This window comes from Thermobia domestica, chromosome 10, assembly GCF_964235325.1.
Source record: "Thermobia domestica chromosome 10, izTheDome1.hap1.1, whole genome shotgun sequence".
Lineage (NCBI taxonomy): Eukaryota > Metazoa > Arthropoda > Insecta > Zygentoma > Lepismatidae > Thermobia > Thermobia domestica.
The window spans coordinates 22551913-22564740 of record NC_137463.1 but is presented as its reverse complement, the minus strand read 5'-3'; the positions used below and the strand labels follow the sequence as shown (position 1 = coordinate 22564740).

At 35.8% G+C, this 12828-nt stretch overlaps 1 protein-coding gene across 1 annotated transcript in view; it reads right to left on the bottom strand.

Annotated features, from left to right (window-relative positions):
• Nucleotides 1-11226, bottom strand: part of Shrm (shroom) — a 660087-nt gene extending 648861 nt beyond the window's left edge. Inside the window, exon 1 of the mRNA XM_081727878.1 lies at nucleotides 10848-11226. Within this exon, the coding sequence (XP_081584004.1) occupies nucleotides 10848-10942 (95 nt within the window). The 5' untranslated portion in view covers nucleotides 10943-11226. The remainder of the gene's footprint in view (nucleotides 1-10847) is intronic.
• Between the last annotated feature and the right edge of the window lie 1602 nt (nucleotides 11227-12828).

The following is a 12828-nucleotide window of genomic DNA, read 5'->3' as shown; positions in this document are numbered from 1 at the left end:
AATCCGAGAAAAGGGAAGGAACAAAGGATTGGGGGAGGAAGGAAGCAGCCTGGGACCTCTAAGTTAGGTACCACCCCGGCATTTGCCTGGTGTGAATGAGGAAAACCCAGGAAAACTTCATTCAGAGTGGCTGGCCTGAAAAAGCGTGTTACACTTTTTCGACCGAGTGACCGCATTGGGAATCGAACCCGGGACAGCTCGCACCGAGGGCGAGAGCGTTAGCGACTATGCTACACGGGTTCACCAGTTTAAGATGGAATCGACAAAGATAGAAAAACATTTTTCTACAATAACTGACAAGTTGACCAAACATCACCGCACGAAAAGCTGTTCTGGTAGTCCATTATGACCCCTTCTTGCCTTATACGAAAGTATAGTAATGAAACAACAAATAAATAAATTGCAACACAGGGGAAAAGGACAGTAAATCCTAGATCATTCCCCACAAAGAAGATCATTAACCTGAGAAGGATGTCTTTGTCAATTTGCTAGATCCGCTTCAATTGCCGTGAAGAGGAGCATTGGTTTCTCTCAATTCTTTTTGTACTGGAGAATAAGTATTGATTCTCGTTAAGAAGTGGACTTTCACTGATGCCAGGACGTAACTTTAATCAATATTATGAGTGGAAAAACATATACGTACATACACCTGTGAGCATTTCCTCCAAGCGTCATGACATGATGACTAACATTGCTTTTTTTTCAGCCTACACACAGCAAAATCACTGAGTAATTCTCTTCTTTTTCTCGCATAAAAACACGTTAGTTTTATCTGTTAGAGAAATGACCTTCAATAATACAGGTAGAAAACAATCCATGTGCGATGTTATAGCACGGACTTAATTGTAGCATGGAAACCAGGGATAAACTGTTCGAAGAATTATTTATTATTTGAATAAACTGTTAGAAGAATTCTTCATTATTTGAATAAACTGATTGAACAATTATTTATTATCCGAATAAACGTTTGAACAATTATTCATTATATGAAAAAATGCTCGAACAATTATTTATTATTTGAATATACTGGTCGAACAATTATTTATTATCCGAATAAATTATTCAAACTTTTATTTATGATATGAAAAAAATGTTCGAACAATTATTTATTATTTGAATAAACTGTTCAAACAATTATTTATTATCTGAACAAAGTGTTCGAACAATTATTTATTATTTGAAAAAACTGTTCGAACAATTATTTATTGTTTGAATAAACTGGTCGAACAATTATCTATTATCTGAATAAACTATTCGAGCAATTATCCATTATCTAAAAAAAATGTGCGAACAATTATTTATTATCTGAATAAATTGTTCGAAGAATTATTCATTAACTGAATAATTTTTTCGAACAATTGTTCTTTATCTGAATAAATTTTTCGAACAATTAATTATTATCTGAATAAATTTTTCGAACAATCATTCCTAATCCGGATAAATTTTTCGAACAACTAATCATTATCCGAATAACTGTTTTTATAATTACTCATTATTCCAATAATTTTTAGATTTTTTTTTCGAATAACAAGAATTTTATTAAAAGAATCCATTATTCTAACAACGAATACTTTAAAAATCGTTATACGAATATTCTAAATCAAAATGAAATAAAATCTTTGAGTTTAACGTCCCTCGATTATGCCCTTTTAGGCTACCAGAGACGGATTTTTAAGGGAAATGAATGGTGATGGAAGAATTGAGGGAATGAGATTGAGGGAGGAAACGGGAGTACCCTGAGAAAATCTACGGACACGATTTTGTCCACCACAAACTTACTGGGCTGGAGATCGAACTAGGGACCCCACGTAGCAGAGGTAAGCGCTCTACCACTGAGCCACCGTGCGCCCTCGAATATTCTAAGGATCCATATTTGAATTTTAACATTGGTTCATATTTTCTTTCCTTGAAACAGCTTTTCGTTCGACAGTGTTTATGGCGTCGAGTGAACACCGCACTGCCAACATCATCTGTTTTTCCTCCATATCGTTGTGTTGGTGGCCAGGTTCAACACTGCTGGACTTCAATCATCTCACGGGAGCTGGCAGATTATCAGCTCAAGAAAAATTTCCTCCAAGTTTCATTAAATTTAGGCATTATTCTTACGAAAAAGTACTAAGTTTCAATTGTAAATGAAAGTAAATTAATTTCGTTATTCTGTAATATATATATATATATATATATATATATATATATATATATATATAGTGGCGGATCCAAGGGGGGCTATAGCCCTCCCCTTGACGCTCAGATATACACTGGATAAAATGAGCTTATATCCTACTTTACACTGGATAAAACGGCAAAATATGGTTTAGCCCCTCCCTTAATCATATCCTGGATCCGCCCCTGTATATATATATATATATATATATATATATATATATATATATATATATTGGCGTATTTAGAGGGTGGCTTCCGGGCTTAACCCTCCCCCCGAAATCTTACTTACTATAGTAAAGTATATGAAATATCTTGTAGAATTTTCACATTTTCAGGCAAAGCCCTTCCGAAAGTTAGCAAAGCCCCTCCCGAAATAAAATCGTAAATACGCCACTGTATATATATATATATATATTTCCAATAGTGATAGCTTTAAAAGAATTTTGAATAATAATAATAATAATAATAGTGTGGTCCTAGTAGGGCAAAGAGTTTTTCGATGATGACGGCATCATAAGGCAACTGAGAAGTTACTGCATTAAAAAGATGTTGGATTTCAGTCTATAATCGGCAGAAGTAAGTTGTTTAGAGCCGATACGATGGTCACATATTATAAAAGCATCTAAACAGTCATAGTTTTTTCGTGGGTTACAGCGCAGGACAGTTTAATTTTGTTTCAATGATTCCATTACATTGTTGTTCATGTATTGTAGATATTTTTTTCGCTATCAATAATCGAACCTGTGTCTTTTAACACACATGCACATAAGACTTAAAGAGACAAATAGTGTTCTTTCCTTTATATGCGCCAAATATGGCAACGAACTCAGAACAACTGCTTGTTCCGTGCGCAGAACTTCCAATGGTTGATGAGGCAAGTCGTGTAGAAGGCGTGTCAACGCTTTTAAAGCACTCACACATATATGTAGTAAACACACATGTATATGTGTATATTATATGGATTTGCATACGTATACATTGCAACACCTCTTGCATACAGTAAATGAAAACAAAAGTTGTATTGTAGAAAGCAAGTTAACAACTTTCAGAATTGCACTCAGAGTGCAGCAAACAAAAGGACACATGATAAATTAAGAAAATACCTCTTAGATTCAAAAGAAAATACAGTGGACTCTTTTTAATTCGAAGTCCAAGGGGACACGAAAAAACTTCGAATTATCCAAAATTCGAATTATCCAACAACATTCATTTTCACATATATAACAAACAAACAAACCAAAGTACTGTGCATCAAAAACATATTCATATGGTGTAGACTTTACCTTTAAATAAGCTTATTATTTGCTTGATCGAATACCGCAAACTAACAAACGACGTTGACTCCACATAATTCAAACTACGTGTACAATGGAAAATACCGGTATATTTACGTACAACACTACAACATACATTGAATAGCCCAAACATTTAAACACCAGTAACAATTTGAATATTCTGTTCTCACTTTTAAGAAGTCGTAAACCTCAGTTGCTAAAATCTGATTGTTTTTGTACGGTCAATAAATCCTGAATTTCATGTATTGCGTGGAATACGATATTAATAACATTTGGTTGACTTTATCAATAATTCATCTTAAATTTTCAACCAATTCTGAAACAAGATGAGATTGGTACACGTTCTCTATCTTTACTTCTTCCCCAACTCACCTTCATCTTTATAATTACATAGATTTTGTATTTATTTTTTGTATTACTCTTCCCTATGGCTGCAACTGGATAACTGAAAACACGTTAAAACTGTATTTCTCTGTTTACATCTGTCCAACATTAAAAATTTTCAACTGTATTTAGTTCGAATTATCCAAAATATAGGTTCAAAAGTTCGATTTATCCACGATTTTTTACGATTTTTTTTTCAATACAGTTTTCAAGGGGAATGGACTTCTGTTCGAATTATCCAATATTTCGAATTATCCAAGTTCGAATTAACGAGACTCCACTGTACAAATATTTGCAATTAAACAAAACCCTCTAGCATTAAATATAAATTAATTAACAATATGTCTTAAAGAAATACGAGGGTGGGGGCATCGACACAGAAACAAAAGATGGATTTCCTCCTTTGTGCCAAACTAATTCAGCAAGGATTGGTGCTCCTGCTTCACCAAGGTTTTATTTTATATTACGTGATTGGAAAATAGTATATATATATATATATATATATATATATATATATATATATATATATATATATATATATATATATATATATACTGAACTGTTCTCCACAGAAAACTACCGTTCAACTTAGTCTCCATGGTTCTGAGCACATTTACGCCATCGTCGAACGTAGGCATCTAAATCATTTTGGAAAAATTCAGGTCTGCTTCTTCACCTATGATTTTAAACCTATTTCATAGTACAAACTTTCTGATATTCAAGGTCAGCAATTATTTCTTAAGCTGAGCCCTACGAGATGTTCAATGCAACAGCAACATTATGAACTGTTCTGTGCCTGTCTCCTCGAATCCGTTCATCAGCACATTCTCGATTTGCATCTGTGACCAAGGGCGCCCATGATGTGATTTCCAGGTGGGGAACAAGTATAAGCGACATTTCAAATGTAGTCTCAAATTTTGAAGTAACTATTTTTAAAAATCTATTGGTTTTTCGATCTTCCGAAGTACAATTTCCTCTAGAGGGGCGGCGAACGCTCCACCTTGGTCCCCCTGATGGGCACCCTTGCTGTGACTGATATTGTGGGCCTTAGTTTATTTGAAATTTCTATTTCACCATTTAGAAACTTCTCAACCCAACGCCGTCAATTGCTGATGCCCATTACAGTATTCTCATAAACATTATTCAAGCGATTATGGATTTCCTAAGATGGACAACCTTCTTCCACTAGAAATTCAATGACGAATCTTTCTTTTAGCTTCAGATCCAGGATTGTAATCAGTCAATGCCAAATAGAAAAGACTAGAACATGCGGGAGGGGGACTCTCACATACTTATATTATAAATTGATAATATATGAGAGCCTGGTTCATGTATTTTTTTCTACAATTCGTTTTATTTTGTAAAAAACAAACAAACAAACAAGAAAAACATGTTTCCTAAAAATATTTTATTTTATAATTTCTAGTAATAATTAAGTATATTTTCTATTGTTATACAATTTTGTTCTTTCCTCTCCTATATGCTTCATCTGACCCGGTGTCTTTTGATACTATGGTCTATCTCAGAAAGAAATCTGAAAATTACACTGTTTTTCTTTTTTTTGGGGGGGAAGGGGGATAAAAATGAAGAAATGGGATTAAGACTATAAAACCATTATAGGCACTTTAAGACTATAATGTTTTTATAGTCTTAGACTCATTTCTTCGTTACCCACAAAAAATCTTTTTCTACATTTCATAAAAGTATAACTTTTATTTTATTTTACGCTTATTATTTTGTACTTGCTGCTACAATAATGATTTCACATTCAATCAGCTCTTGAAGTTTATCGTACTTGCACTCTGAAGCGTAATTTTCGCAAATATCCTGGACGTTATACTATGCATATCAACTCCAAAGCACTGCTGGTTGTATAACAACAGGATATACAGTAAGAAGAGAGTAATATTAATAACGTAATGAAAATATAGAAAAGTAAAAATGGAGAATTGTGTGGTTACCCCACTTATGTCCCTATGAAAAGCTTCATCATTGTATGACGTCAGGAAATGAGTTAAATTAAGATTACAAGACTTGAGAACAAAGTTGAACCATGATACATTTGAACCATTGAGTTGAAAAAAGCATATAAAAACATCTTCATGTTAACGAACATTTTTCAGTCATATTTTGATTACTTACCACTTGTCTAGCCTAGACTGATTTCAGGTACGGTAATAAATAACAAGTAAAAAAATAATAAATGGTAACGGACTATACTAACAGTAAGATAGAAAACAGTAGCTATTAATAGGTAAGTATCCTTCTTGATTTCGGGGGAAGAATTTTTCCGTTTGTTTCACGCAGCTTTCCACTTGTTCCTATCCTGAGCCAGAATTTTAATTTTCATGTACCATTTTAAACAGGAAATCTCTAGAAGAAGATGAAGAGGTTAGTTGAACACTGTGATGCATGGAAGTCTCTCAGTTGCGGCAAGTGATTTGTCAATAATGGCAGAATACTTATGATGGTAATGATGACATATCTTATTCTTCTCTATATCCTGCATTATTTGATCGGTATATTATAATACAACCACTATCTTCCTCTCAGCATTTTTCCTTCTGCAAATCCCTGGGACTGGGGGATATAGGGCCCCGCCAGGAGTCTCACTTAAAGGGCCCCATTTATAAAAGTCATTCTCATTTCGGCATTCATGAGGCCCCAAAACACATTTAGACAATATGATGCTGGGGCCCCATTCTTCTATTGTTGAAACATATTCTTACCAAGCCACAAACAAGACTTTATAATACTGTTAGTTTCATTCCAATAATGGAGCCCTAAGACTACATTCAATGTTGGGGCCACCGAACTCAGGGAACCGAACAAACTACAGCGAGCAAATATGCTCTAACACAGCAGGCATGTTTTTCTTACTTTTCATGTTATTCAAGAGAGAGAAAGAGGGTCCCGGCAGGGATCCCTGCCTTCCTACCCTGGGCAGTTCGAGCCTGATTCCCCTATGCCTTTTGTCTTATAGTGTGTCCTCTTTTCTCCTACAATTTCTATCATACTCCATCCATTTAATTTGAACATCCTTCTCGGGGCCGTGGTATCTCAGTGGTGGAGCGTTCACCTCTTGTACCCAGTCCCTAGTTCAATCATCCAATCTCGCTCGCGCGAAGTGGCCTTTGTGGTGGACAAACAGCATTTGCATGGGTTTTCTCGGGTTTCTCCCACTTCCTCCCATTTTCTCCACCCTTACCGTCTCCTTTAGTCCACATGACATAATCCACGTAAAACTAAAAGATTTTGAACATCCTTCTATAGGACCACATTTCGAAGATTTCCGTTCTCCGTTTTTCCTCTTCTCCAAGATTCTCTGCCTCTTATCTATACAACACCATACACATCCCTTAGAACAATAATATATCACTCTATCCTAGTTGAACAGTTAATATTATCACTTTACAATAGGGAAATCCTGGTTTCGAATCTTGCGGATGATCATTTTGTCATTTTTTTTTTCAAAGTTTTCAGTCAGTCCTACTAGACAAATGTTGGGATGACATGTTTACATTGTAGACTCTGAACCCGTTTACAACTTCATACTAAAATCTTTTCCCAAGTTAGTTGTTTCTAGCGTAAAATGATTTCTGAGCTGTCATTTAAATTGATTTCTTTTTCTCTGTCGAATATTGAGGAAAAGGTTTATATTCAATATTATCCTTTTCCTTTTCCTTTTCCAGTCCATTATTATTATTATTATTATTATTATTATTATTATTATTATTATTAACCAATTTATTTACAGCAAAACTTCTGTATATAATTGTGCAATATTATGTAGATACTTTATTAGCTTTGTCCTTAATGAAACCACAGTTCTTACTCAAAGTGAGTTATTTTCTGCTTGTACGGTATTTAATTCAACGCCTCCTTGTTATAACATTTGTAATATTTGTAATTACGAATATAGTATATTTCTTTCAGTAGCTTGCGTCCCCCAAGTTGGGAACCACTGCTTTAGGGCAAACAGGATACTTTTTGAAGAACATCGTGAGTATTTTAAATGGACACTACCGTTATATAGTAAGGGACACAGGCTAATTAACTGGTAAAGAGAGACCTCGCATCTAATGGTTCAGGGTTCGATTCTAGATCTTGTAAGTTTGTGGGGGACGACACAACAATGGTGTGTTTTCTCTGGGTTCTTCCTTTTCCTCCCACATTCCTTTTAAAGTCAACTTTCATTAATCATACGTTTTAGTTTACCTACAAAGCATAATCATAGAACGTTATATAAAATAGAACTATAAGTCGTCTTTAATACATTAACAATTATTACTACAGTAAATAACACAATCAAAATAACAACGATAATGATGCATAAATAAAGGAGGGTCCATCTGTCACTGATTCATGACCCCTCCTCCTCAGAAATTCTTATGACACTCCTACACTCCATTGATTAAAACGTGTTGTAGGGTACAAACTAGCTGCATACACTCTTTACATTACATTTTGGTAGTTGAAAACTTTTAACATTTGAACTAACTTTGTGCCAGCCCCTCTCACTAAAGTTTCACTGATGCACTTGTGTCACGAACCATTACACCTCGTGGATATCTCTGACAAGAAGAATCGATGTAAAACAAAACGACCAAATTAAAAGCAAAAACCCGTATTAACCTAGACTTCACTAGTTTATCGTATTGTGGTAGTCTGGAATAAAATTTGGACATGTCATTGAGTGATGAGTGTAATAAGATTAGGAATTGGATTTCTGCATCTATGGGCCATGTTAGTCGTCACGTATGAGGGATGATGTTTCTCGGCGATTACACTATCCGGGGAAATGGAGGGACGAAAGGATTGGGTAAAGAAGGAACCTGCATGTTAAGTACCATCCCGGCATTTGCCTCTGACGAATGAAGAAAACCCAGGAAAACCTTACTCAGAATGGTTGATGTGTAAAGCTTTACATTTTTTACAACAGACTGTCCCCACAGAGAATCCAACCCGGGACCGGTCTAACCAAAGACATGAATCACAATTGTAGTATAAGTAGAATTTTTTTTTTAAAAAAAAAGCTTTCTTGGGTAGAGTTCTTTAATATAAAATATTGGGAAAATATAAAATTTCGTTTCCTTGACATCTTATGATTTACTTATTCAGGTATTACCTTTATCTTCCTGTAGTGGATTGTACTGTCAAATTCATTACGTACTTTAAGTTCTGTGTTCAGTCTGGGTCTGAATACTTTTATTAGTTTTCGAACTGGCACTTCATTATTGTCCAGCAAGTTTAAGTTATACAACCCAATATACCACAAGGGTTATATTGGTTGCCTATCCGCCTTAATAAGTTCTTGAAAGTTAAACATTTTGCCATTCGTGTTATACAGGTAGCCTAAATTCAAACACTCAAAAACAAAAGATAATTGAAAGAAAGATTAAAAAAAAAAAAAAAAAAAAGAAAAACACTTTCAAGCAAGATACATTAATTCATCACAACGAAACTGAGGCAACATCCCCCCTTACCCAAATAAATATAAAGGAAATAAACACTAAAAAAAATATATATATATATACAAAAATATCACAAGCCAGTTGCGTATTTAGGATTTTGTTTCGGGGGTGCTATGTACAACACATGAATAAGCACTTATATTTTTCCTTTTGGATGCCGACAAATTTTAATGAAGTTGTGCATATAACAAATTTATTTCGGGGGACTTGAGCCCGATAGCCCCCTAAATAGGCCACTGATCACAACCCTCCCTCCCAAAGAAGAAAATACTAGATAAAACATTCATAAATAAAATTCTAGCATATCCTGCCATAGAAAAAAAAATAATAAGTGCAAATCCCTCGCTCTATACTCAATATTCTTGTGAAACCAGAAACAAGTTTTGATTCCTTCAGCAGAATCAAAACGATTTCGGTTTGTTTCAGTTCAACAGAAAGCTAACAACATCAAAAGTAAGGGAAAACTAATGAATAAAAAGCATAATTCCTCCTGAAAACATCCAAAATTCAAATAGTCTATAACTCTCAGATGAATAAAAGAAGAAAGAGAGTAATAATAACTAATATTACACTTCTTACGATTTATTCTTAAGAATCCAATAATTAAATATTTCTGTTTTCATGTCATAATAGGGAAGCAAGGTGAAACGTTACTGTTATATGTTTTCATTAAAGTTGAACTGCTCAAAAAAAGAACTAAGTTAAATTTCACAAGAAATAAAAACACGAAGAAACTTTCGTTTTTGTAAATCCTTTTTTTTAAGCCCATCAACCTCTAAACATAACAATTGCAAAGTCTTTTATCTATGCGTATTAATACTTCAAAATAAGAAAGAGGTCAGAATCATAAATGGTCATTTCGAAATAGAGCCTCACTCGACCTCAGGGTCATCATCCTCAATGAAGTTTACGCAAGCTCAACCTCACACTCTGGTCGAATTCGGGTTCGCCATCCTGAAAGAGGTTCAGGCTCACCAGTAGCGTATTCACGATTTTGTTTCAGGGGGAGGGGGGCTTTGCTAACTTTATTCCAGGAAATGTGAAAATTCTGCAAGATATTTCATTTACTTTAAAATAGTAAATAAATCTTTCGGGGGGGCTTAAGCCCGAAAGCCTCACTTAAATACGCCACTGAGGTTTTACTATCATCAATGAAACTTGCTCTCGCTCCCTAACTACCTACCTATAGGGGCTTGTGCGCAATTATTAAGCCCGTACAATGGTAATTTCGGATTTCCCCAGGGGGAGGAGGGTTTTCAATACCCAAGGGGGTTGAAATAGTACTGCGAAAATACCGGTAACTCACGCTGAGAACAATAGAAGATATGCTCCGGGGGAATCCCACCTCCCCTTTTTAAACTGAGATCGCGATTTTTTGACATTTCTGTTCAGAACACCTCTTAAATATTTGACAAGTGTCAGCGAAGAATTTACTCTGTGCACCTGTGACCGTTTGCAGTACGGATTGTTCCTTCTAAATTTTATTTTTTAATATATTAAAAAAAAGACAATAAAAGAAACTTCTTACCTGTTCTGGCGCTTGCTGTTTCCATCCCTGTTTTTAACACTGCCAACTCGCGCTTTAATAAAACCAAATGAACGTTTCTCTCGGTTACTCGCCATTTTATCTCAAATATATACATACATAATAATATTACATATAACAGCCACAAGAAGGTAAAGCACTCGGAAGAATTCTCTCATATTACAATTATTATGTTCACATCATTGCACACACTAATTCTTGTAATAAAACATACACAAATAATAAAACCACCATCACCGAATAATAACAACGAAATCACACATTATGGACTTTTGAAAAAGAATCACTTCTTGTTGTAAACAGAAAAACAATTACAACGCTGACTGCAACACCACATAACAGCATCCAGTTCCCCCTTCATGCTTTGACCAACTGGAAAAGGCACCTAACACCGGTTTTTCACAGACAGCGCCGTGTTGCAGCGTTGCCAAGTCGGTCGCTGTTCCATCAAGTGTACAGGTAACAACAGAACACAACACGGGCGCTATCAGAAAGGGTAATATAATAGCAAAAGTCTTTTTAATTCTTTTTTCTTTGTGTAATGAACTGCATGATTTCTTTGCAGCACTTTTTTTTTTTCTTGGTGTATATGCCTCGTTGCACAGCCAAGCCACCGTTTAAATGCAGTTAAATGTACCTTTAGCACGGCTGTAATAAGAAGACTGTTTTCTATGGTTTTTCTGGCATTAAACTGCTTTCTATTTTGATGACACAAGATTTAACGCTAAGATGGGAATAACATCTGTCATTTTGTGTTTGTTCAATGTTGTCCATTTTGCCATTTGTTCTGTCACTAAAGTCTTTGCTAACAGGTGGCGCTGCATCTCTCGCCCTTGGTGGGCCTCTGTTTATAAGTGGTAGTTCACGTTACAAGATTTTTGGAATCTCGTAACTGGAGCCAGCCACTAAAGCAGTTAAGTTTGATTTTTAATAAGATGCGACCATTTGTTTTTAATTGTCAGGACCACCCTGGTTAAAATCAGGGGCGGATCCAGGACCGACTTCTGGGGGGGAGCATACTGCTACTTTTAAGGACTCCAAACTTTGGGATGGGTTTTATTTATATATATATAATAAGAAAGTTTCCTCTCTGGGGGCAATCGCTCCCCTCCCCTGGATCCGCCCCTGGTTAAAATATTTGGTCTAGGAATTAATTCGTGCGGTTGGACAAGAGATGGCGCAACGAACGGAGTGTCCCACAGTTCCGTGTATCCACACATGTGTTGCAAACCCCTGTCGCGTATCGTTCGTAGTATAGGGCAGTGGATTAAAGCGTCAACAACACCAGTTTGTAGTTAAGTGAACATGGCGCAATTTGTGCCTGATAAAGTGTTTTTGCAGGGTGTCCTGCTGCATTACTTTAACATACAGAAAAGTGCGACTGAAAGTCATCGTATTTTGGTGGAAGTGTATGGTGACCACGCTCTAGCTGAGCGAACGTGTCAGAAGTGGTTTGCACGGTTTAGAAGTGGTGATTTCGGCTTGGAAGACCAAGAGCGAGCTGGACAGCCAAAAAAATTTCAAGACGAAGAATTGACAGCATTGCTCGAGCAGGATTCGTGTCAAACGCAGGAACAACTTGCAGCAGCATTAGGCGTTGATCAAACAACAGTCTCCAAACGCTTGAAAGCCATGGGAATGATTCAAAAGATGTCACATTGGGTTCCACATGAATTGAAAGACAGAGACGTTGAAAGACGAAAAACCATTTGCGAATTGCTGCTTCAACGACAGAGCAGAAAGGGGTTTCTGAATCGAATTATTACGGGTGATGAGAAGTGGATCCATTACGAGAACCCTAAACGAAAAAAGGCCTGGGTGAAACCAGGTGAACCAGGTCCATCACAACCAAAACGAGATATTCACTGTGCAAAGGTTATGCTGTGCATATGGTGGGATATGAAAGGTGTGGTGTACTATGAGCTGCTGCAACCGGGTGAAACTATGAATGGAGAACGTTATC